Here is a 27,126-nt window from a genome sequence, read left to right as displayed (position 1 = left end):
AATGATAAATTGAAAAGGAAATTGATAAAGTCGGGGATGAATTAAAAGGAAAAATGCAATTAAATATCTCATGCACTTTAAATAATTGAAAAAAAGCTCTGAAGGATCTAAAGTGAAAATAGCTCACCAATAACGAAGACTGGCATGAAGGCACCACATGGCACAGGAATAGTTGTGGCTAGTGCAGACATCCAAAACTGAAACAAAAATGGTTTGATTACTGTTAAAAATAACTGAGATATAGAACTTCTTGGGATAACAAAGCCAAAGCTGATACGTCAATAAAACTCCACTGTAATCAAAATATACAACAGAATTATAATATAAATTCACTGACAGATCTATCAATTTAAATAATAGCAATCTATTCTTCTATCACCAGGTAGTTAAAACAAAATATGGTTAAGAACAGGTCGTAAACAATAAGGCACAGTACAGGCCCTTCAGCCCATGATGTTGTGCTGACCTATTATCCTATTCTAAGATCAAACTATCCTGCATACCCTGCATTTCACTATCATCCGTGTGCCTATCCAAGAGTCACTTAAATGTCCCTAATGTATCTGACTGTACCACCACTGCCGGCAGTGCATTCCATGCACCCACCACTCTGTGTACAGAACTTACCACTGACATTTCCCTGTTACCTTCCTCCAATTACCTTAAAATTATGCCCCCTCATAATACTCATTTCCGCCATGGGAAAAAGTCTCTGACTATCCACTCTATCTATGCCTCTCATCATCTTGTACACCTCTATCAAGTTACCTCTCATCCTTCTTCGCTCCAATGAGAAAAGCCCTAGCTCCCCCAACCTTTCCTCATAAGACCTACCCTCCTGTCCAGGAAGCATCCCAGTAAATCTGCTCTCTACCCTTTCTAAAGCTTCCACATCCTTCCTAAAATGAGGCGACCATAACTGAACACAGTATTCCAAGTGTAATCTAACCAGGGTTTTATAGATCTGCAGCATAACGGTGTGGCTTTTAAACTCAATACCCCTGCCAATGAAAGCCATACACCATATGCCTTCTTTACAACCCTATCAACTTGGGTGGCAACTCTGAGGGATCTATGGACATGGACCCCAAGATCGCTCTTTCCTCCACACTGCCAAGTATCCTGCCATTAGCCCTGTATTCTACATTCAAACTCGACCTTCCAAAATGAATCACTTCTCACTTTTCCAGGTTGAATTTTATCTGTTATGGAAATAAAATCCTCATTGTAACTGGTACAGTATGCTTTAAGTGAATACCTATACAAATTAAAGAATAGATTGCACTATCATTCCGCTGTTCATAGCTGAATTTTTTGGCAGTGTCCACTAGCAAATAATAAGGGCAGTGGCTACAGCCAAGCTAGTCCGAAAATGCTCAATTCCATCTGATCTCTGAAGCCGAGCAGCCTGAGGCCTAGTTAGTAATTGGATGGGAGACTTTCTGGGTTTGCAATAGGTTTCAGGACTGTGGCTGTGCATTGGCAATCTCCCTATCTGTTAACTAGGACGTCCAGTTCAAGTCCTACCTATTTCAGTGGTGTATAATAAGAGCTCTGATCGGGATGATTAAAATATGTCGAGGGTACTGTATTTTAGAAAGGAATAAGTTCCAAATGCAATATTACCTGAAAATCAGCTACAAATCCTTACCAATAAAAATTTCTGTCAATTTACAAGCCTATATAGTGAGGCAGAGACCCTGGATAGGTATGTTTGGCAAGGCAGCTGCACAGTATTTGGATTCAAAAGCACAAACCTGATGTTCCTAATAACATGACAAACCGAGCTATTACTGTATATGATTGAATTTAACAACAGCATTCAAGTACCCACGAGTGACAATGGAACTGATAGCAATACATGTGCTTAATTAAATATTCAAATATTTTTTAACCACTCCAAACCATCCATCTGAAAACTAGCTCTGTTTCAATTGACTCATGTTTCTATATTTTCTTCTTAGCTTTCAAAAGGACAAAAGTACATGATTAAACATATTGCATGACACCAGATTACATCCCAAATTAGCAGTTTTTTTCAGCCACGACCTGAGTACACCTTACCTTCTTTCTACAGTTCACCACTGCACATTGTACATTTTCTTTTTATTTACCAAACATCCTCACGTCTTTTAAATAATAGTCTACTCTGCTTAATTCAATATATTTCACTGGCAAAATCAATTTTTTGCACTATGTTTCTACTTTGTCATTTTTTTAACATTGCAATTTCCAAGTCACTGAAATTGAATAATACTTTTACTGTAAAAACAAATTGTAAGGAGTAGATTACATTAGCTGTTTCTTCCTCTGAGGTTTACAAATTTTTGTGTCGCTTATGTTTCCCCAGCCATGGTGAAAAGATACAGGTAACCCAGCATGTACCGCAGGCACCCCGTCCTCACAAGGAGGCACAGTGGTGCCAAGGGGCATCTAGGCAGAGGAGGAATCATACATAACCCCCTCAAAAGCCTCCTCTTAGGACATTCCACAGATGACCCAAGACCTCCATTCCTTCCAGGTGCATGCTAGAGAAGTCTGCTTCCCTCTGGCAAGGCAACCTTCCAGGTACAAAGAATCCTGGGGTTTCCCAAACAACCTTCCAGTGCTAATGGGCTCCAATGTCAAGCCATTTCCTGCACCCCAGCTGTGGAACCATGGAGTACACGGAGACATGGTGCCAGAGGGGACAAAGATGGCTTTTCATAGAATCAGCCCAATAAGTCCACACCAACACTCAGAGCATCCCACCTAGACCCATCGCCCATGACCCACCTAAACTACACATGCCTGAACACTATGGGCAATTTAGCATTGCTAATCTTTGGACTGTGGGAGGAAACCGGAGCACCAGGAGGAAATTCACGCAGACACGTGGCGAATGTGCAAACTCCACACAGACAGACTGTCACCTGAGGGTGGTATTGAACCCGGGTCCCTGGCGCAGTGAGGCAGCAGTGCCACCATGTGTGAAAATGGGTTATAAATCAACATGGACTTTTGTTTAAATTTGTGTGTTCCAAACCAACATGTGCTTCATTGTCACTGCGTCAGAATCCTGGAATTCCCTCCCTAATGGCATTGAAGGTCAATCTACAGCAGGTAGACTGCAGCAGTTCAAGAGGGTAGCTCACCACCACCTTAAGGGCAGCTAAGGATGGGCAATAAATGCTGGCCAGCCAGTGATACCTACATCCCACAAAATGAATTTTAACAAGTGTCTCTATGTAGGGCCAAATAGCATTGTCACAGTATCAGGCCTCACTTCGTGGTCATATGTTCCACAGATGGAGGTCTGTGCTGAGAGACTCTAAAATGAAAATTAAATAAAAAGAATGCTATATAAACAGATGAGGGGATGTAAAATTTCCAAAAGCTCAATAAGAGTAACATTTCAGAGTAACAAATAGAGGCTGATGTTTAATAAAATAAATCTTAAAATAGTTAGTATTGGTTACTATATAGTTGAAATGAGTTGGAAATTGATATTCATCGGCTTAAAATATAGCACGGCAGTTATGTAGGCTAACATTTTGTTATCACTCAGTGTTTTGTGAATCACACTGGCTTTTGATAATGAATGTTTATTTATAAATTAATTTTAAAATGGATAATGTCTTTAGAAAAATTCAAACTGGAACAAATCTAGTGGCTACCACTGAATTCATTAAAGTCTCCACTGAATATATTTAATTCTTGCAATGGAATTTCATCAAAAATTAATTGAAGAGGCTTAAAACTAAACAATTGTGACATTTAATATCTGTACTGTAATGTTCACTCACTTGATGGATGGCAAATTACTAAAATTGTACTACCATTTATGGGTTGTCGTTTGATCTATATTGTGAACAAATGAAATAAATATTTACAAGATGATGATTGCCCAAGGCAAACGGCTCAACTGTAAAATCCATTAAAAAATAGAATTTTCCTTTCAGTAACATATTCTCTCTTCATCACTTCCTTGCATTTAGAACATAGAACATAGAACACTACAGTGCAGAACAGGCCCTTCAGCCGTCATTGCTGCGCTGACCCGTGAAGCCAAACTGAAGCCCGTCTAACCTAGACTATGCCATTATTATCTATGTTTATCCAATGACCATTTAAATGCCCTTAAACTTGGAGAGTCTACTACTGTTGCAGGCAGGGCATTCCACACCCTTACTACTCTCTGAGTAAAGAACCTACCTCTGACATCTGTCTTATATCTATCACCCCTCAATTTAAAGCTATGTCCCCTCGTGCTAGCCATCACCATCCAAGGAAAAAGGCTCTCACTGTCCACCCTATCTAATCCTCTGATCATCTTGTTTGTCTCTATTAAGTCACCTCTTAACCTTCTTCTCTCTAACGAAAACAGCCTCAAGTCCCTCAGCATTTCCTCGTAAGACCTTCCCTCCATATCAGGCGACGTCCTGGTAAATCTCCTCTGCACCCTTTCCAATGCTTCCACATCCCTCCTATAATGCGGCAACCAGAACTGTACGCAATGCTCCAAGTGTGGCCGCACCAGAGTTTTGTATAGCTGCAACATGACTTCGTGGCTCCAAAACTCAATCCCTCAAATGTTTCTTACATTTCCAAAAGAAATTAACTGGCTCTATTGTGAACTCCATCGAGATCAATAATTTCAAAAAATATTTCTGAATTCCCAATGATTGACTGAACGGTTTTAAGTTGAGAGAGAAACTAAAAGCATCAACTAAATACTACTTTGGGCACAGTTTGTCAAAGCTTTCAATGTACTCGTCTGGACAATTCAGGAAATATTAATGTAATGGGGAACTACTGCATGAGGCGATCATGCTACTTGGTTAGCAAGTGGACTCTGATTCATACAAGTGTTGCTATGGAGAATGCATGATTTAAATGACTGACAGCTAACTGCTAAGCTTTGATTAAATTTAAGCCAAGCAGGCTGACTCTTATTGGTAAAGACATTGCTATGCAGAATGAACCAGAGATAAGTTGTTGCTTATATTGTATGGTTGAAATATAGGCAGTGTCTATGTTTGCTTTCTGTCTGCAAAGAATATGGCCTTGTGTCTTAATAGATGTAGCTTCCAGTACACGCAAATGCAAACACATTTTGAGTTGGACTGACAATCATATATTGATTGTTAGATTAATTCTTAGCACAATCAAGATTCTTCAGCAAATGCTGTCCAATTTCAGGATCACATTAAACGTGGGTCACTTTGCCTAGAGTTTCTAAACAGTCTGGCTGGGTAGGGTTAGCTTCTTCCTTGTTGCAAACAGCTGAATGGACAGGCTGCTCAATATGATCTCAATCTACGGGACACCTATCTATCACACTAGCACTGAAATTCATACAACACCCTACTCATTGTGTGAAGTAAAATGTCACTTTGGCTTCACAGCAGCATCATGTTAATGTTCAATACAACTAATGTTACTACTGCCTAATAGCAGCATGAAACATCTAGCTACAGCTTTTGTGATACCTACGCTTCCGGGTTAATCTAAGGCAGATGAGGTGCTTTTCAGGACTGAACGTGGCAGCCTTAGGCATAGTCATGAAGTTGCACAATACACATCGCGAAGTGATCTGACTAGGGTAGCCATTATCTTGAAGGATGGCTTTATGCATTCTATTTCAGCATCACGCTTGCATAGTGAGCAACTAGCTTGGGCCTTAGTAATGATGCTGCCAATAAGGCCAGTCATAGCAAATGGAACCGTAGGAATCCCGAACCACTGAAATGGAGCTCAAATGACCGCATTTTTCATGAAGTGCTAATTGAGAAGTCTACCAGGAGTTTCAGAAGACCGAGTCAGAGTGTTGTAGGTTCAAGTCCCTCTTTGGGTTGTGAGCACAGAAGTCAAGGTTATCACTCCAGCGCAGTAGTGAAGGTGTTTGGTGTAATCCTTCAGATGAGATGGTAAACTAAGGCCCACCTGCCAACCCATGCAAATGTGAAAAAGTTAAATTAAATTCTTTCAAACAGCAGAGGAATTATCCCTAGGTTCAGAGGAAAGTTAACGATAATCAACATTGCAAAAGCAGATTATTTGCTGTCTGTTATGGCTTCCTCCGTACAAACTATCATGTTATATTTGCATTGACTGAAATGCATTTAGGCATATCCAGGGAAAGGTACCACATAAATGCAAGACTTTCGTTTTTATCTACATATTATTTGATTGCCAATTAAGGATCCAGTCACCAGGTCTACAATTGCCCTCTTACATTTTCATTGTAAATCTTCTTTTTATTAATTACACTCCTTATCAATTTGCTATTGTCCACAGATTTAGAAATTCTATATTGATTTAGATATTGTACTTTGTTTCCAAATCCAGCCCATTAATGTAAATCCCTGTTGAACACCACATCCTGTCTTCTGCTAGTCTTGAGTATGTACTCTTAATACTTGTGCGCTCTCTCTTGTTTTATATCTAGCTTGCTATTTACAAATTTGAAAAAGTGGTATATTTGATTTTATCGGAGGAGGGTCAGTTAAAACCTTTCTTCTGCACGCTTACTTCAAATGTCATTTTCTGAATGAACTTCAATTGTGACGGAGCGCACAATTCCCTGGGCTTCACTAATTCTCCACAAGTCAGCCATTGACTTCCTTTCCTGCTTTCCCTTTCAGAAAGGCCATTGCTCCAGATGTTAGCGGAGGTTGTGTCTCTCACTGCGGCATCTGTGGCAAATTGGGGTAGCCATGAGGAATGGCAAGGGCTGAATCTATGTTCAGGTTTATTCCGTCATAACAACAGAAACGATAAGATCGAGTACACATAGCTTGCTCCTTTGTAATTTCAAACCTTTAAAGACCTGTATACGAACAACTTCTGGCATAATGACATAAACCTGGTTCAAGTGCTCTAATTGTCTCTTCCATTTCTATGAATAAAGGTAAAGAAAAATGACTGTAAACAAGGGAGGACTTTAGTTTTCAATGTAATTATTTTACTTGCTAATGCAGGCTGTTAGAATTAGATTGCACCCATCACCACATGTACAAGACAAGTGACTTGAAATTAGTTAATTAGGTAGCAAACACAATCCCTTGGCCAATTGTGCAATTCTGATCAATGCAAATAGTTGATGATACTAAATGCATCAATGTCACATTATTTTAATATTAAATGCTCTCAATATTTGATTATTCTGTGTATTGAACTCTTACAAATTAAAAGACATTGGCCTTTGGAGGAAGTCATTAGACAACATGTTGCCTTCAATTTGTAGACTGACCAAACATGAACTTATGTTAAAGCAATAGATCATTTTAATCAGGGCAAATAATTTCTCATGTAGAGTATTTGGCCATTGGATATGGAGAGTGGATGTCGCCAAATTTCCAAATGAAGCTGGAAGTAAAGAATTTCAGTGCTGTGTCATTTTGCTGCCAGAGGTGCAGCTGTCAACAATGACCTGCAGAGAGAAAAAAAATCTGTGCCTGGTGATAACAAGGGGTAGAAGCTGGATGAACACAGCAGGCCAGAGGAGCAGGAAAGCTGATGTTTCAGGTCTGGACCCTTCTTCAGAAATGGGGGAGGGGAAGGGGATTCTGAAATAAACAGGGAGAGAGGGGGAGGCAGATGCAAGGTGAATAAAGGAGCAGATAAGTGGAGAGGAGACGGACAGGTCAAGGAGGCGGGGATGGAGCCAGTAAAGGTGAGTGTAGGTGGGGAGTTAGGATGGGGGTTGGTCAGTCAAGGGAAGATGGACAGGTCAAGGAGCAGGGATGAGGCTGGTATGTAAGAGGTGGGCACAACAGGAGATTTTGAAGCTTGTGAAGTCCACATTGATACCATTCGACTGCAGGGTTCCCAAGCAGAATATGCAGTGCTGTTCCTGTGACCTTTGAGTGGCATCATTGTGGCACTGCAGGAGGCCCAGGATGGACATGTCGTCCAAAGAGTGGGGGGCGGAGTTGAAATGGTTCTCTACTGGGTGGTGTAGTCGTTTGTCGTGAACCAAGTGTAGGTGTTCCACAAAGTGGTCTTCTGGTTTCCCCGATGTATAGGGGGCCACAACAGGAACAGTGGATACAATATACCACATTAGCAGATGTGCAGATGAACAGACCCGCTTCCGCAGCTACACTGGCCCCATCCCCTGCCTCTTGCTCCATTATATCGATGACTGTATCAGCGCTGCCTCATGCTCCCACAAGGATCTTGAACAGTTCATCCACTTTACTAACACCTTCCACCCTAACCTTAAGTTCACCTGGACCATCTCCGATACCTCTTTCTCCTTCCTGGGCCTCTGTCTCCATCTCTGGCAACCACCTGGAAACTGATATCCATTTCAAGCCTACTGACTCCCACAGCTACCTAGAATACAGCTCCTCTCAGCCAACTTCTTTCAAGAATGCTATCCCCTTTTCCTAATTCCTTCGCCTCTACCGCATCTGCTCCCGAGATGAGGCATTCTACTCCCTGACGTCCTCGTTTTTCAAGGGCTGTAACTTCCTGCCCACAGTGGTAGAAACCGCCCTCGACCGTGTCTCTCGCATTTCGCACAACTCATCCCTTGCATCCTCTCCCCACAATAACAACATAAACAGAATCCCCCTTGTCCTCAAGTACCACCCCACCAACCTCCAGATTCAACGCATCATCCTGGGCCACTTCTGCCATCTGCAATCTGACCCCACCACCAAAGACGTTGTTCCCCCCCCCCACCCTTATCTGCCTTCCGGAAGGACCACTCTCTCCGTGACTCCCTTGTCCGCTGCACACTTCCCACTAGCCCCACCACACCTGGCACTTTTCCCTGCAGCCACGGGAAGTTCCCCTACACCTCACACCTTGCCCCCATCCCAGGCCCCAACGAAAATGTCCACAGTAAACAGATGTTCACCTGCACATCTGCTAATGTGGTGTATTCTATCTGCTGTTCCTGTTGTGCCCACCTCTTACATACCAGCCTCATCCCTGCTCCTTGACCTGTCCATCTTCCCTTGACTGACCAACCCCCATGCTAACTCCCCACCTACACTCACCTTTACTGGCTCCATCCCTGCATCCTTGACCTGTCCGTTTTCTCTCCACCTATCTGCTCCTTTATCCACCTTCCATCTGCCTCCCCCCCCCCTCCCTGTTTATTTCAGAACTCCCTGCCCCTCTCCCATTTCTGAAGAAGGGTCTAGGCCCAAAATGTCAGCTTTCCTGCTCCTCTGATGCTGCTTGGCCTGCTGTGTTCATCCATCCCTACACCTTGTTATCTCAGATTCTCCAGCATCGGCAGTTTCCTACTATCTCTGTGCCTTGCGATGTCATGTCTGGAAAGCTGATCCTTTGTATGTGTTCACCGATTTGCTGGTGTCAGCTCCTGCGAGCTGCAGCTATGTACTCATTCCTGTCTCCTGTGGACAAACTCAGAAGTCATATGGCACCAAGTTATAGCAAAAATAGGTTTATTTGAAATCACAAGATGCCCCAAAGCATGGTATACTGGTGAGGTTTTGCAGACCTTACAGAAACAGATGAATGGACACTGCACAACAATTGCCAGACAGGAACGTGCCCTGCCAGTCGGGAACACTTCAGCTGTCAAGGACATTCAGCATCTGATCTTTGAATAAGCATTCTCCAAGGTAACCTTTGAGATGCACAACAATGCAGAAACACCAAGCAGAGACTGATAGCCAAGTTCCATGCCCATGAAGACTCCCTCAACTGTTGATCTTGGGTTCATGTTGTGCTACTTATGATGCCACCACAGTGTTCTGTATCTGTAAAATCTTCCTTACCGTCCTGTGTTCATACCATCACCTTGATAAATTGTTATGATCTCTCTACCTTAGTTAGTTTGTACAGTTTTGGATTAATTATTACTTTGGTTAGAACCTTGGCATAGGATTACACTACCCAACATGTTATTCTAGTCATTCAGTTTTCCTCCAGCACTACCTTTGTAATTTATCTCTCTGCCTTATTTAATCAGATTATAAGTCACCTCTTCACTTCATCATAGAATCATAGAACTCCTACAGCATGGAAACAGGCCTTTCGGCCCAACAAGTCCACGCTGACTCTCAGAGCATCCCACCCAGACCCGTTCCCTTACAACCCACCTAATCTACACATCGCTGAACACCACGGGCAATTCAGCTTTGCCAACCCACTGAGCCTGCACATCTGTGGGTGGAAACTGGAGCATCTGGAGGAAACCCACGCAGACATGGGGAGAATGCGCAAACTCCACACAGACAGTCGCCCGAAGGTGGAATCGAACCCAGGTCACTGGCACTGTGAGGCAGCAGTGCTAACCACTGAGACACCGTGGTACTTGTTGTTCAGCTGTTAACATTTCACTCGCACTATCTAACACTTCCGATGACTTGCAGAGACTTATTATTTGATACTCCACTCACACCATCTGTATGATCTTCAGACCACTCTCCCCAAAAATTCTGTGTCTGTGTGCTTCCCTCTCACTTCACCTGACGAAGAGCTTGTGCTCCGAAAGCTTGTGATTTCAAAAACATCTGTTGGACTATAACCTGGAGTCATGTGACTTCTTACTTTGTCCACCCCAGTCCAACACCGGCACCTCCACACCATTTCCCCTGTAGAGTTACAGGTAGCTGACGAGATAGGTGCTATACCTACTAGCTGTGTTCCCACTGCCCAAAGTGCTGATCCTCTAGGTTGTCACAGATCTTACGTCAAACTGCATACTCAATTCTTACACTGCAGTAAAGGTTTTGCTGTAGATCCAGTCAAAAGCAAGTTTAAAGTAACAGAAATGACCTCAAACCTAAAATCACCTTGAAAGCAGTGAAAGCACGCTCTTGGAAGAAATCCTATACGAAAAATTGTCAGATTGCTATTTTAAATGGTTTCCAGTTTGCTAATTTCACAGTCCTGTTAATCCCCAGCAGGTTTCAGACTGCTCAGCAAAGCTGAGGGTTAAATCATCAGACAGTTAGCTTTCTACACATTTAAATCACAAACCGCATTACAGGAATTTCCTTAAAACCTGCAATGTGCATCAGATAAATCTGGAAGTCAGATCTGTGTTGCTTTTCTAACTGCAGTTTTCTTGCTTTCTTCATCCTGACAAGAAGCCATACATGGCTCTCGTTGAGGGGTGAGGCATTCCCCCCTTTGCTTGTGCGATCACTGAAGGATTAAGGAGCAACAGTCACATTCTATTACTGATTTCCCTGGCACATTTTAAAAATCTGTTGATGACTGAGTGTCTTTGCAGTCGTCAAAACTGAAACAAACCATCATTTTCTGAACTGTAACTTCTCTACACTTTACTAGCATAGTAATGCTGGCAACACCAAAAAATGTCCCTGATTAATCCAAACAGTAGTTGCTGTTTTCACAGTCAAACCCTTTGAAAGCAGAAATAAATTATTCATCAAGCTGGGTGGCAGCGACAGCTAATTATATTTGGACAGCTTTCACATTCAGCTTGTTGTCAAAAGTTCATATCTACTTGCTGTTGTTAATACGAAAAGCAAAGAGCTAAGAGAAAAATATCTGCAAGAGAACTTAGGTAAACAGGAAGAAGGATGGAAGCATTAAATCTTGGTGAAAATGGCAAAGCTCACAGCTGATGCTACTTTATAGAGAATTACTTGCCAGGTATACGAGCAATCCACAGCTGCCAGGTTGGATTCATTTTCCTGTTTGAATCTCATTATAAATTAGACTGAACTTAGTGATGTGCGTGTTATGTTAAACAAGTCCCACAAGAAGATTAAGAGTTCCCAGAAGATCTAATGCACCGGCCTGACAGCATGACTTTGTAGCTACCAGGTGTAACATTGCAACTGATGTTCCAACTTGCTTGGGATTTGCAATCTGAAAAGACATTCTCATAACACTTGGCTCCTTCAATGTACTCCCAAGTCACATCAGCTGCCCATTCCTGGAACATTCTGCCAAATTCATGGTAATATGCATCCTGAAGCACTTTACATCAGCACAGAAATGGTAACATAACTGTTTAGAGGTGCACTGTGCATGTCATTTACATGTGCATTTGCAATTAATTTCTGACCTTTTTTGTTAAAGAAGCCAAATCAAAAGTCATGTCCTGGTTTCAGAAATCATTCACAGTCTGCATTGCTGTGAATTTATGTGCATGTTGTAGTCTGAGCTATGGATCATGACAGTTGAGGCTCCGATCTACTTTCCATCACATGCTAACCAGGTATTTCTCCAAAACTTTCTAACTGTCCTTGCTGTCAGCTGGAAAGACTTGTCGACTGACAACACGGCCCTTCATTGGAGAACCAAATTATAAACATGTCTTTCTGGACCATCAAACTCTGGGTGGGACTCAAACCCACAGGTTTTAATACAAAAGTGCTGACAATATTTTTAATGAAATATATTTAGATTAATTAGTCACTAAATCAAAGCAGCAGATTGTATAATTTTTAAACTTATTGTAATGGGACAGAATCTTAGCTAGCTAGAATCTTTTTTCACATCAGGAGGTGGTGGGAGTCCAAAACTCATGACTCTGAAAAGGTGACTGAATCAGAAACTAGCAACATTTAAGCAGTATTTAGATATCCCTCTCATTGCCGTAACTGTCAGGGCTATGGGCTAAAACATGGAAACTGGGATTAATATAGTCAGAGCTTTGTCAATGGGCTTGGTTGCAATTGGCTGAAATAGGCTGCTTCATTGCTGGAAACATATAGAAGTCTGTAAACAATTTCTAACAGACTATTAGTGCATTCCCAAGAAATCCCTGTTGCATTGTGAATGCTAGAGATGTAACCTTTTTTCTGTTTTGTAATGATAGAGGCACATTACATTACCATGCTAAGCATTTGCTGTCAAAATAATGGTGAGGTTAATAACTACCATTTTTTAAAATTGTAAATCATTCAGCAACTTCAGCTGCAGTTGAATGTGGCTATTCAATAACTTTGGCATGTATTGTCTCCACCAGCACCTAGGGAGATGATGGCCTAGTGATATTAGCACTAGACTATTATTCCAGAAACTCAGCTAAAGTTCTGGGGACCTGGGTTGGAATCCCACCACAGCAGACAGTGGCAGAATTGAATTCAATGTTAAAATATCTGGAATTATGAATCTACTGATGAACATGAAACCAATGTCCATTGTCAGAAAACCCATCTGGTTCACACATGTTCTTCTGTTATTCTCATCTGTTCTGGTCTATACATGACTCCAGACCCAAAGCAATTTGGTTGACTCTCAACTGCCCTCTGAAATGGCCCAGCAAGCCTCTCCATTGCTTCAAAAAGTGTCAACAAACAAATAAAAGCAGAGGGATCACCTAGCATTGACCTAGGCACTGGAAAAGACAATGGCAGAGACACGTTGACCCCACAATTCCTCCTTATGAATATCTAGGGGCTGGCGCCAGAACTGAGAGAGTTGTCTCACAGACTATTTAAGCATTAGCCTGACACAGTCATACTCATGGAATCATACCAACTAGACAATGTCCCAGACACCACCATCACCATATCTGGATATGTCCAGTCCCACTGGCAGGACAGACCCAGCAGAGGTGGCAGCACAGTGGTACACAGTTGGGAGGGAGTTGCCCTGGGAGTCCTCAACATTTATGCCAGACACCATGAAGTTGCATGACTTCAGGTTAAACATGGGCAAGGAAACCTCCTGCTGATTACCACGTGCTGTTCTCCTTCCGCTGATGAAATCATTTCACCTCCCTGTCGAGCAACACTGAGAGGAAGCACTGAGGGTGATAAGCGTACAAAATGTACTCTGGGTGGGGAACTTCAAAGTTCACCATCAAGAATGGCTCGGCAGCAGCTCTACTGATTGAGCTGACTGCTCCTAAAGGACATAACTGCTAGATTGGGCCTGTAGCAGGCGGTGAGGGAACCAATGTGAGGGAAAAACATACTCGACTTCATCCTACTAAACTGCCAGCTGCAAATGCATCTTCTATGACAGTATTGGTAAGAATGACCATTGCACAGTCCTTGTGGAAATGAAGTCCTGCCTTTACATTGAAAATACCCTCCAATATGTTGTGTGGCACTATCACCGTGTTAAATGGGACAGACTTTGAGCAGATCTGGCAGCTCAAGACTGGGCATCCATGAGGTGCCATAGCCAATATCAGTAGCAGAATTGTATTTCAGCACAATCTGTAACCTCATGGACAGGCATATTGCCCACTTAGCCATTACCATCAAGCCAGGGGATCAGCCCTGGTTCAGTGGAGAGTGTTGGATGGCATGCCAGGAACAGCACCAGGCATACCTGAAGATGACGTATCAACCTGGTGAAGCCACCAAAAGGGACTGCTTGCACGCCAAACAGCATAAGTAGCAAGTGATAGACAGAGCGAAGCGATACCGCAAGTAACAGATCAGATCTACAGTCATGCAACATCCAGTCCTGAACTGATGTGACAATTTACGTTCCCATCACACAAATGCCAGGCAATGACCATCTCCAATAAGAAGACAATCTAATCACAGGCCTTTCACATTCAAGGATATAACCATCACTGAATCCCCCTAATTCAACATTCTTTGAGTTACCACTGACCAGAAACTCAACCAGTCTGGCTACAAGAGCAAGCCAGAGGCTAGGGATACAGAGATGAATAACTCACCTCTTGAATCACCAAAGCCTGTTCGCCATCTACAAAGGCGCAAGTTAGGAGTGTGATGGATTACTCCTCACTTCCCCAGCTGGGTGCAACTCCAACAAAAGAAGTTTGAAACAATTCAGGACAAAACAGCCCACTTGACTGACAACCCATCCACAAGTATCCTCTCTGTCCAACATCCTCTGATGTTTAGTAGCAGCAGCATGTACCATTTACAAGTTGCACTCTGGAAATCCACCTACGATCTTCAGGCAGCACCTTGTAAACACACAACCACTTCCATCTAGAAGGGCAAGGACAGTGGATACATGGGGACACCTGCAGGTTCTTTCCAAGACACTCACGATCCTGACGTAGAAATATTTTGCCGGTCCTTCACTGCGTCTAGGTCAAAATCCTAGAATTCCCTCCCCAACAGCATTGTGGGTCCACCTACAGCATATGGACTGCAGTGGTTCAAGAAGGCAGTTCACCAGCATCTTCTTGAGGGCAACTAGGGATGGGTGATAAATGCTGGCCACCCAGCGAAGCCCACATCCCACCAGTGAATAAAAAAGCTCTGACTTTCAAAGTCTACCAAACTGAAGCCATCACATAAAACCAAGCGTCAGTACTCGTTTCATCACATGTTTATTGTTAAATTAGTGCAAATCAACCTTCCTAATGCTGAAAATTAGCTTTTACACGTTCATAATTTCATTCCTTCAGTTTAAGTTTCAGGCCAAATCTTAACTTTTATTTGGCTAAATGCAAGTTGCAATGAATTTTTACAGCGATTTCCACCATGAGGCCTCGGAAGTTCTCTCACTGTATCTTATTAAGCTCATCTCATTAACTATCTATCCTACCTTTATTTCATTTTCATGTCCAATTCCAGCCCCAGCTGACCACATTCCATTCCAAAAATGACTCGCTATTCACTGGATATTCCAGAACTCACCTTTGAGTCCATCTCATCAAAAGGACATTGTGCACCAGACAAACACTGGGAGCTGCCCTGCATGGCTCCTGGTATTTGCTGCACACAAAGTGGGCAAGGGAAAATGGTGTCCCACTTTGTGAGGCAGGCATCAACAAGTCCTGCTAGATGGGGTGATGGAGAAAAGGGACTTCTTCCTCTCTGCAGACCAGCAGTGGAAGCCAATGACACAGACCATGCCAGTCTGGTCCAAGATTGCCATCTGGTATAAAGCAGTCTCAGCCATCTGAGGGAATGAACGGCACTTTATGAATAAAGTGAATGACCTTCTCCATTCTGCCAGTGTCAGTACCACCATCTTCTCTCTGATACCTCACACTCATTCGATCTCTGCTATTATGCCCACCTCTCACCAAGGCTCCTGCTCTAAAGTTCTCGTTCCTGTCTCTATCACCTTCCCTCGCCCATTCTCATCTGCCCCAACCCCTAACACATTTACCGACATGCCAACTGTGCTGCCTACTGACTGACTCTGGATGCCTCCTTATCTGCACCAACAGTAACGGCTGTGTCACCCACTTGCATCTCCCAGACTACACACCCCTCTCATTCCAGAAGGAAGAGTAAAGTCTGGTGTGGAGAACTCCGTATTCAGCTCCTGACCCCTACCTTTCTGAGGACGGAGTCCTAACTGCCCGACCATTTCCAAGCCCTGGAATGCCATCGGAGGCTGCCCTTTACTTACTGCACTGGGACTCCCTTAATAAAAGCTAACCACCCTGACGGCTGCTGATAACCATGACTAGTTTCTTTCCATCATGTCTGTGCTAAACACAAGGCAAGAGGGGAGCAATATGAGCCCTGTATCTCTGGCTGAGGCGTCAAAAGGCATAAAGGCAAGGCAGGGACATGGTGAGCATCCAAGTAGGGTCAGCGTGAGCGAGTGCTATGACAGTTAGTGACAATGCAGCCAGGTCTAGTCTAAGAGCTGGGTGTATGTCCCTGAGCAGTGACCTTGCTGAACATTATGATGATAGTTACCAGTGCAGCCTGACATACAACATTCTGTCCGTAAGTCATCGATGCATCACGAGGATAACATATGGAATACCAATGTCCGTGCACGTGTGTGGCCAGAGCCCGTAGTGGCCAGTGTCCAACACTAAGATTGCTCAGAGAAAACAGCAGGCTACATTTACTACATGCCTGGTTTGGTTTCCAATTCAAGTTGTCTCGAGATTTAGAGACAGCAGGAACTGTAAATGCTGGAGAATCTGAGATAACAAGGTGCAGAGCTGGACAAACACAGCAGGCCAAGCAGCAACAGAGGATCAGGAAGGCTGACGTTTCGAGCCTAGATCCTTCTTCAGAAATAAAAGGGACGCTTTTTTTTCCCCGAAGGAGGGTCTAGGTCCAAAATGTCAGCTTCCTAATGCTGCTTGGCCTGCTGTGTTTGTCCAGCTCTGCACTTTATTATCTCTCGACAGTTACTTTGTTTGGTGGGTTTGGCAAGATCGAAAGCTGATTATTAATGAGGTGAGTTGGGCCACTAGCAAAGTGTTTAAAAAGCAATGATTCCCCCTCGTTGGGAATTTGCTGCCTAGTGAGAAGCTTGCAGATTGCCTGTGAAAAGGATGAAAGGGGCAGCAAGCTACTCCCAATGTTGAAATGGGTCTCACCGGAATTCCCATCCGATTCAGTTACAAATCTTGTCATAGCCCACGTTGCTCAGAGCCCTTATTTTCAGCTACCACCTGATTCAGCCCTTATTTTCCATTACCATCTCTTGTTTCTCATTTAATCTAATATCATTTTCCTCCTACTTCCTTTTGTTTCTGATTTGACATTGAATTCACTCACTGTAACTTATTTTTCCTCTACCTGACTCTCTTTATGGCATAGTACTTCACTTTGACAGTGCACAAAGATACACAGTTGGTTGCTCATGTCCCAAATGCCCTGATTCTCTCCTCATGGTGTCAGCAGTTTGTACTTCCAGCAACTTACAAAGCAAAAAAAATTATTAACCTCAATGTGCACAAACAAATCTGACCAAAAGCAAATGTGACAACATAATTTGGGTCATTAATTGTTGTTTTTATTACTGAACATAAAGGAATGAATTTGTCTAAACAAAATAATTATCTTCACTTTCAGGACATGTTTTTTCTGACCTGGAGATATTTGCACATTTCAATGACAAAAAAAGTCAATAGGTAGTGTTCCTATCTTCTGAGCCAAAGCCTGGGTTCAAGCCCCACTTGTTTAAAACATGTGATACCATCTCTGAACAAGTAAATTCGAAAATATCCACCAGTTTTGCACGTACCCTCCAACTTCCTTTGTAGTGCACAGCTGACTCCTTTAAATCTGCTGATCCTTTAATTATTTTGTGTCTGGTTGTGCCTGTACACTTACATATAAAAGTCAAATTGTGTGCATCATGTGCACAAACGATTGGGTGCCTCATGGTCGCTTAAAGGGAACCGTTACTGGTAGTATCTTATATTCACAGCACAGGAATGATCCACAGTGGGTTTATGTTTCCCATAAGCTTCCTCATCTAGACCCACCAACATACCCTTCCATTTCATTTTGGCAGATGGAGAGACCCCACTATTGAAGAAATATTTAAAGCAAAGCTTGCTGGGAGGATTAGATTTAGATTGTTATGTATATTAGTTCTTGTGTTTCAATGGCCTTCTCCTGACTGGTGGATCTCAATTGTTTGAGGATCAGCAGAAGTTATAAAAAGCATTCCAGTTCTCGACATGTAAAATTACAAAAGGTGCAAAAACATACCAACATCTGGCTTAGGAGCAGATATAGGCTGCTCGACTCAGCTCCACTATTTAATAGGATAATGGCTGATCTGTTTCTGTTTTGAATTCCACATTCCCACCTACCCTCACTATCCTTTGATTTCCTTGCCAGACAAAAATCTACCTTTGCCATAAATATCCATTGGCCCTGCCCCGTCAACCTTTTGAGGCTGGCGTTTCCAAAGCTGCACAACCTTCAGAAAAGATTCTCCTCCTCCTCGTCTTCATGGGCAATCACTAATTTTAAAACAGTGTCATCTAATCCTGGACTTATCCACGAGAGGAAATGCCCACCTTGTCAAGACCATTCAGAATCTTATACATTTCAATGAAATCACCCCTCATTCTACCAAACTTCAGTGGAAACAAGCCCGGTCCAACCTGTCCTCATATCCACTCATTGCAGGTAACAATCAAATAAACCTCCTCTGAGCTGCCTCCAACACACTGATATGCTTTCATAAACAAGGAGACCAAATTGCACACAGTCCACAAGACATGGTCACACTCCAATGTCTTGTATTATTGAAGTATAACATCCTTATTTTTGCGTTCTATTAGCCTTCTTAATTCTTACTGCCCTGTATACTTACTTTTTTAAAAAATGACTAATGTGCGATAACACCTAGATCCTTCTGAATCTCACAATTCTGCTCTCATTCTCCCTTGAGATAATACTCTGCATTTGTATTCTTTCTGCCAACGTGAACAATTTCACATTTTACTCCATTTGCCAGATTTTTCCCCACTCACTCTATAAAAGATACCCTTGTTCTTTCAATTTCCTTCCCATTCCAAGTATTATTCGGGTGCAGCTTTAGGGTGAGAGAAGTGGACTTCACAGCAAGTGAAGTCTTCTTCCTGAAGACAGCCAATTTCTTGCCTCAGGGGCTTTTAAATCCAGGAGGTGAGAGAAATAATGGAAACTGCAGATGCTGGAGATCCAAGTGTGAAGCTGGATGAACATAGCAGGCCCAGCAGCATCTCAGGAGCACAAAAGCTGACGTTTCGGGCCTAGACCCTTCATCAGAGAGGGAGATGGGGAGAGGGTTCTGAAATAAATAGGGAGAGAGGGGGAGGGGGACCGAAGATGGGTAGAGGAGAAGCTAGGTGGAGAGGAGATTATAGGTGGGGAGGGGATAGGTCAGTCCGGGGAGGACGGTCAGGTTCAAGGAGGCGGGATGAGGTTGGTAGGTAGGAAATGGAGGTGCGGCTTGAGGTGGGAGGAGGGGATGGGTGAGAGGAGGAATGGGTTTGGGAGGCGGGGACGAGCTGGGCTGGTTTTGGGATGCAGTGGGGGGAGGGGAGGTTTTGAAGCTTGTGAAGTCCACATTGAAACCATTGGGCTGCAGGGTTCCCAAGTGGAATATGAGTTGCTGTTCCTGCAACCTTCGGGTGGCATCATTGTGGCACTGCAGGAGGCCCAGGATGGACAGGTCAGATCTTTTAGATCAAAGACAGTGTCTACCATAATGAAGTGTCAAGTGTAGTTGCCCCTTTGTACTTATGACATGCGGGTTGCAGGCATTCTGTTTGCTGCCTGTAAGAAAGGATTGAAATCAGGTCACCAGTTTCAGCAGAGCCTTTAAAAGATCCTGCAAGGAGAGATTGATAAAGAAGGAAAAAGCACATGGGATCCAGGGTAACTTGCCAAGTTCAAAATTGACTTAGTGACAGAAAACAGAGGGTGGTGGTAGAAGGCTGTTTGTGTGACTGAAGGCAGGTGTCCAGAGACACACACAGTGATCAGTGCTGGGTCCTTATTGTTTGATATACATATAGGCACAATGATTGGCAAGATGGTTGACAGTAAGATGACAGGTCTTAGGCTTAGGTTATAGTGGTATATAGACAGATTGGTCAGTTGAGCAGATGGAATTTAATCCTTATGTCTCCACAGTTGCAGAGGGAGAGTGAGAGAGAAAAAGCGGGGAGTGAGAAAAAGCAAGGAAAGAAAAAAAAGAGTAAAAGAGAGCTTGTAGTGGGTTTAACCTGAGGCTCACCAAATATCACATGACTGGAGGGGTTGCGAAGGTGGGATCTTCATGGTAACCTCAGCCAGTGCAGAAACTGAACCCAGTCAACATCACAAATCAGCTGTTCCACAAACTGAGCTAACTTTCTTCCATGGACTATTCACACAGAGATTCATGACTTTGCAATGAAAGCCAATTTACTTAATTCTCGACTTTACGCAATGATGGATTTCTCCTTCAATATTTTGACTGTAAGCTTTTAGAATAAAGGAAGGAACCAGGGACTGTTAGTCAGATGCTTGAATACAAAAGCTCAGTATTTCTGAAATGTAAGCATTGCAAGAAAGGTTTTCAACATGAGGACATTACTTTGAGATACAGAAAAAACATATTGGAAAGAAAATAATTTTGTGCCATAATGTATCAGTAGCATCTTTGAAAGAGGTTCTTTCTTCTTTACTTCTTTCTATTGCACAAGCCTGCTGTGTTCAAATTGACTTCCTTGCCTAATGCACCAGTGACTACACTTCAAATGATACTTAATTAGCTTTGAAGTGCTTTGGGATGCCCTGAGGCCATGAAAAGGTACGACATAAACACAATCTTTTTTCATTATTTCTTAAGGAAAGGAATAATTGTCAATGAAAAGAAACATAAAATAGTTAATACGTAATCAAATGTTAAACTGCGTAAATTTGGCGCAACTTTTGGATATTACTTCAGCAGCACTGGGACAGATTGGTCAGTTGAGCAGATGGAATTTAATCCTTATGTCTCCACAGTTGCAGAGGGAGAGGGAGAGAGAAAAAGCAAGGAAAGAAAAAGAAAGAGTAATGTGTGAATAGTCCATGGAAGAAAGTTAGCTCAGTTTGTGGAACAGCTGATTTGTGATGTTGACTGGGTTCAGTTTCTGCACTGGCTGAGGTCACCATGAAGGCCCCACCTTCGCAACCTCTCCAGTCATGTGACAAGTGGTGAGCCTCAGGTTTGTGTGCAGTACTTAGTTGACCAAAATCATACCAAATTAATTCTCATTAGAATAATTTAGTTGCAGGTTGCACATGACTGAAACAGATTAACTCATCTACAGTATTCAAATAGGGTAATACAGCATAATCAACTTAAATATTAACACATAGCTTTTATTAACCTATACGAACTTAGATTAAGATGTTACTAATCCAGCACCAATTGACTGGATAATGGGCGGGGGGGATTATTTTTCAGCCAATTCAGTGATTTAATGATGAGCTACATATATAGTTTATGATTCATCAAATCCCTTTACAGCAACTCTGTCTCCTTCCATTAATTACAATCCAAGATTTGAGAAGAAAGTCCAAACTGTAAAGTCATGAAAATTGATGGCTGCTGACACCGACAGTACTGTAGTTATACAGTAGGCTAGGTTAAGAGAGTACATGAGTTGGGACATATGCCTAGATAAGCCTGCAAGAATATGCCTTTGTGAACTCATGGAAAGAATTTTAATTAATGAGAGGAATTTCGATGTCAATGCTTGATGACATCTCTCTGCAGCTCACTGGTCAGGGCCCTGGAGAATTTAGCCAATTACAATGCAGAGCCTATTTGCAGACAAGTCTGCGCAAGGCAGAGTGAGCACAGATCAATAGCGACCCCATGGGTTTTGTAGAACCATGAGTGCCACTTCTTCTCCTGGCTCTGTGTTAGCATAACATTAAAAATGATACTGAAGCTATTCTTTGCTGCTTTCCAGTGATTTTTCCGGAGCTATTACCAACTCAGCAGCTGGGGACCACCTATTCAGTTGATTGATTGTGTCAGAATAGCTTCAGTGCACATTAGTAAGGATCTGTTTTAATGTTCAGTGGTGGCAGAGCAGCAGCATTTGGGCTCCTGCTCATCTGCTGCTTTCTTCCATTCATTTCTTTTTCCTTTCATTTCTATCTTTCTCTATAGTTCTCGCTTACCTTTTGCCCTTGGGAGCTCGGCTGTGGCGGAACAAGCAACATCAGTGACAGTGAGTGTCGGCCCGGCAGTGAGAGATGGCAATGGAGTGTGGCAGCTTTGATGTTGGTGGGCCCAGCACAGAACGCAAGGCAGTGGTGATGGCATTGGCAGCGGTAGCGGTTCTGATGTCGGCGCTTGTTCAAAGGGTTACACTTTTGTACTTGTTCAGGAGGGTCGTCAACTCTGATAGTCCAATTGATTCCAAGATAGCAGTGGCATCGGTGAGTGATGGCACCAAAACGTGGTGGCTTCAATGTTGGTGGGTCTGGTGAAGGTGGTGGTGAGGCACGTGACTTGAGGCAGTGGAGAAGTGATGGTTGCTCTGTGGTGGCACTGCAGTGATGGTGGGTCCAGCGCAGGGGGCATTGGTGAACCCAACTCAAGACACATGGTGGTGGCAGCGAGGGTGTTGTGAACATTTTCTTTTCTGTTTTAATTTTGACTTTATTTACATAATTCTAAATATTGTACTGTAAGATGGAGCAGAGAATGGCAATTCTGCACACTTCACACTATTCTCCTGTACTCTTGACCTCAGGTACACTTGACTATTAAATCTAATCTAACTTTTTTTTCAGACTCCTTAGCAAATCCGGCACTCCAAACAGGCACAGTACTTTCAACAACAGGCCTTACATAACAATTAAACACAGTTAATAAGCCAGTTGTGAAGCACACTGTAATGCTTGAAAAACAGCATGTGACACATTCCAATTGCTCTCATAGGCATTTAACACACATTGTAATCCCATCTGAGAGATCACTTTGACTTCACAGTCCACATAGTTGAATGCACATTGGTCGCTCAAACTCAACATTATCTAAATTGATGAGAAAGGGTTTGGGTGGATGTGCAAGAATCACAATTCATCAGCTTTGTATTATTGGAGCCTTAGTCTCATGTGATCTGATGCTCACTCACTCAATGCATGCAGGATTTCCTAAATTTGACATTGACACCCCCAAATTAGTTTTTGGCTCCTGTGTATAAGCCATTCATAATACTTGCTCCTGTAAACAAGTTAGAACTTAATCCATGTCACAAAACACTTTACAGAACTCATTTACAGTTTCCCTTGTGAATTGCAACATTATCAATAACTGTAGGTAGTGTCTCTTAATCTGTAAATAGGAATAACCAGGAGTGGGTGCTGGCCAAATCTGGTTCGTCTGGCCATGCCTGTATCCCTTTGTTTCCATTCTCTTTTAGGAAGTACATTTAGAGGATTTTTCTTGGGAAAAGTACTACAGCCTAATTGAGTGTAAGTAGCAATGCCAATGATTGAGTAAAGAACATTTTCTGAGTCATGCCAATCTGCATCATCTGCTGTGTATTTTTTTTTCCCACTTATTTTTCTACTCAAACTATTGAGAGATGTTATTACACACCTCTGCAGCAGGTTGGACTTGAAGTCAGGCCTCCTGGTCCAGGGGTGGGGACACTACCACTACACCATTACAGGGCCCATGATCTGCTTTGTATATGTATGTGTCCTACTGGTGATAATAGCTGCAGGTTACTAACAATATTAAAGACAATTTACTTGCAAATGGAATTACTCCTATATCATTTGTATTGTTGCTTGATATTAAACACTCAATATTTTTACAAAAGTTTTCAGCCCTTAAGAAGCCAACTAAAAATTGTCGGCATTTTTTTCACAACAGACTTTTCACTTCAGGTAATGATGTAACACCATTGTTTAGGACGAAGTAAGAAAGAATGGCTTTTGAAATTATTCCACATTGCAAACTACACTGCTTAGGTTTGTAAAATAGATAGCAAGCTGTCACAGGTTTGCAGAAATTCTAAAGACACATAGGCAAGAAAGGAAACAACATTGCAACTTATCTTTAAGTAGCATTATACTTCAACTGATCTCATGCAAGGACTACAGATAACAACTAATATTTAAACTCTGGCTTGTAAAATCCACAACTACACAAATAATAATGGCATGTGTTTCAGAACAGTGGAATGGGAGTTTTAAAAAAATCAGAAGGTGACGATGTAATGGAATCAGCTTGCAAAATCGATTTTTTTTCCCCCCAGTCTTGTTGGCACTGCAACTGGGGCATCAAATCCAATAACATATCACTTCAGCAGGGGTGTTTAAAATGCACAGCATATTGTTCCTGCAGTGAGCAGGATCATAAATGCATCTCTGGCTAAAATGACACTGATATCAAATGGGGGACATTTTGGCCACCAAAATTAGCTGTTTAAGCTGAATGCAATTAACGATTGCAAGTTCTGAGAGATTTGAAACAATTGTCCCTGTAGAGAATGAATACAGCAAAGTGAAAATGCATTTCAGGCCTCTGGATATTGAGCAACCTTCAAGTCTCTCAGGCTACTAAGAAAAGAAATCGGAAGACAAAAGTAAAAAAGTGCTACCCTGCAGTGCATTCATCTGGACACAGTTCTTACAAACTGTCCTCACAATCCTCACTACTGATCCTGAAATTGGTCATTCCCTTTTTGGGTGTGGAGATTGTGTTTCATGACCTGATAGCAGGCATCAGCTGGTAGCACACAAATTTCATCCTGTTTCCTGGTGTGGATGGTGGGAGGGCAATCCATTTTGACCCTCGACTACACACCCAGAGAGTGCAAGAATGTGGGAAACCAGCACAAAGCCTGGTTAGCCTACAGTTCATAAAAGCAGTCCATTGCTTCAAAGGGAAACTGCATGTTAACGATGCCTCTTGCATGTTGGTATTTACACAATCTGAATAAGAAATAGAACAGAAGACAGCGCTCCCGAGAACACTGATGCAGCTCTGGAGGCATCCATGACCAAAGTGGACAGGAAGCGAGAGGGCAGTTTATCCTCGGGAACCAGGAGGCTCTCAAGACCAACACTCGGAAGACAGTAGAAGTAGGTGGCAAGAGAGGTCAATGCTGTAGGCTGGTTCTAAAGAAATAGCAGCAGCACAAGAAATGTTTAATATCATCACATATACCATCAAGGTCAGTGAATGTATCTTTACATCATATCTCATACTTACCCATCCACTTACACCGCACAGGCCTCAAACTATCACATTTCTGTTCGTAACTCCGCAGTATGCATGCTCATTCAGAACTCTCACATAGCAGACTAGAGATTCAGTTGAAATGCAGCACCACAAAACTAATCATCTCTGGATAATGGAGCCAGAAGGAAAATTGATATTATTGATATTGCATAAGCAAATTCAAACAGCCAAAGCACACCTCAAAGATTGGTGTGAGAGAATTGAGCTTCGATTTATGGAAAAAATAGCCCCTGCAAGGGGAACAAAGATGATGTATTAAATAAAAACTTTTAAGAACTGTGGATGCTGTTAATCAGGAACTCAAACAGAAGTTGCTGGAAAAGCTCAGCAAGACTGGCAGCATCTGAAGAAAAATATCAGAGTTAATGTTTCGGGTCTGGTTCTGAAGGAGGATCACCAGACCCGAAACATTAGCTCTGATGTTTTTTCTTCAAGGATACTATACTGTTGGGGTGGCCACCATCTAAACAGAAGCAGGGACTTAGCAAGGTGTTTAAGTATGGTTTGTAAGTTTGTGGATGACACCAAAATTGGTGGTATAGTACACAGTGAGGAAAGTTATCTATGATTACAAAATGATCTTGATGAATGGACTGGGGAGTGGAAGGTAGAGTTTAATTCAGACAAATATGAAGTGTTGCATTTTGCTAAGACGAACAATGGCAGGACTTACACAGTTAATGGTAAGCCCCTGGGGAGCGTTGTTTATCAGAGAGACCGAGGACTGAAGGTACATAGTTCCTTGAAATCTAATCATAGATAGACAGGGTGGTAAAGAAGGTATTTGACACATCTGTGTTCATTGCTTAGCTCATTCAGTGCAGCAGCCAGGATTTCATGTCATGGTTGTACTGGGAATTATTGAAGCCATCTCTGCAAAGGTCTGGTCACCTTGTTTTGGAAGGATATTATTAAATTGGACAGGGTGCAGAAAAGATTTACAAGGATTTAGCCAACCTGGAGCGTTTGTGCTACAAGGAGAGGTTGAATAGCTGGGACCTTTTTCAATGGAGCACAGAAGTGACCTTATAAAGGTTTATAAAATCATGATGGGCATGGAGAGGCAAAAGGTATTTTCCCTACAGTTGGGCGGGGGGGGTGTGGTGATGGGAGGGGAATTAAAAATTAGGGAGCATAATTTTTGGGTGAGAGGAGAAAGATTTCAAAAAGGAACCTGGGGGCAACTATTTTCAGACAGAGAGTGGTTCATATGTGGAATGAGCTGCAAGGGGAAGTGACTATACTTGTATATACCACAACATTTAAAAGACATTTGCATAGGTACATGAAGAGTAAAGGTTTAGAGGTATAAATTCCAAAAGTAGTAAAATAGGACAGGTTTTGTTTAGGGGAATTAGTCATCATGGATGATTTGGACTGAAGTGTCTGTTTCCATGTTGAGTGACTCTATGGCTATGATTGTAGGGAAGGCTCTAAGCAGAATAATATGGGCAAATTTGAAAAGTTCAAAAGAGAAAAGCACAAAGCAATCTTGCAGGGTAGCAAGATGAGTGATGACAACCGGTGTATGGCAGGAAGAAACAGGTATACAATTATAAGAATATACTAGCAAGTAAGGTTAGAGTAGGGAAAATAAAATTAGTAAAAATGCATTCAAAGTTCATAAGAAGCTAGATGAAGTGACAGTAAAAATAGAAATAAATGAATATGGTATGATTACCATTATGCAAGCATGACTACAATGTGACCATACCTGAGATCTGAATATTCAAAGGTATATTTTGGAAGGAGAGGAACGGCAAAGTGGAGCCCTTCTGTCAGTTAGCA

The 27,126-nt window shown here is 42.4% G+C and overlaps 1 protein-coding gene across 4 annotated transcripts in view; it reads right to left on the bottom strand.

Moving 5' to 3' along the window:
- Positions 1-27,126, bottom strand: part of clcn2c (chloride channel 2c) — a 565,311-nt gene that overhangs the window by 134,063 nt on the left and 404,122 nt on the right. For all 4 annotated transcript variants that reach the window (XM_048542200.2, XM_048542201.2, XM_048542202.2 and 1 more), the window contains one exon: positions 128-197. In XM_048542200.2, the coding sequence (XP_048398157.1) occupies positions 128-197 (70 nt within the window). The remainder of the gene's footprint in view (positions 1-127; positions 198-27,126) is intronic.

Source organism: Stegostoma tigrinum, chromosome 14 (genome assembly GCF_030684315.1).
Source record: "Stegostoma tigrinum isolate sSteTig4 chromosome 14, sSteTig4.hap1, whole genome shotgun sequence".
Classification (NCBI taxonomy): domain Eukaryota; kingdom Metazoa; phylum Chordata; class Chondrichthyes; order Orectolobiformes; family Stegostomatidae; genus Stegostoma; species Stegostoma tigrinum.
Note: the sequence above shows the minus strand (reverse complement) of the source record. Positions and strands in the feature narration are given on the sequence as shown.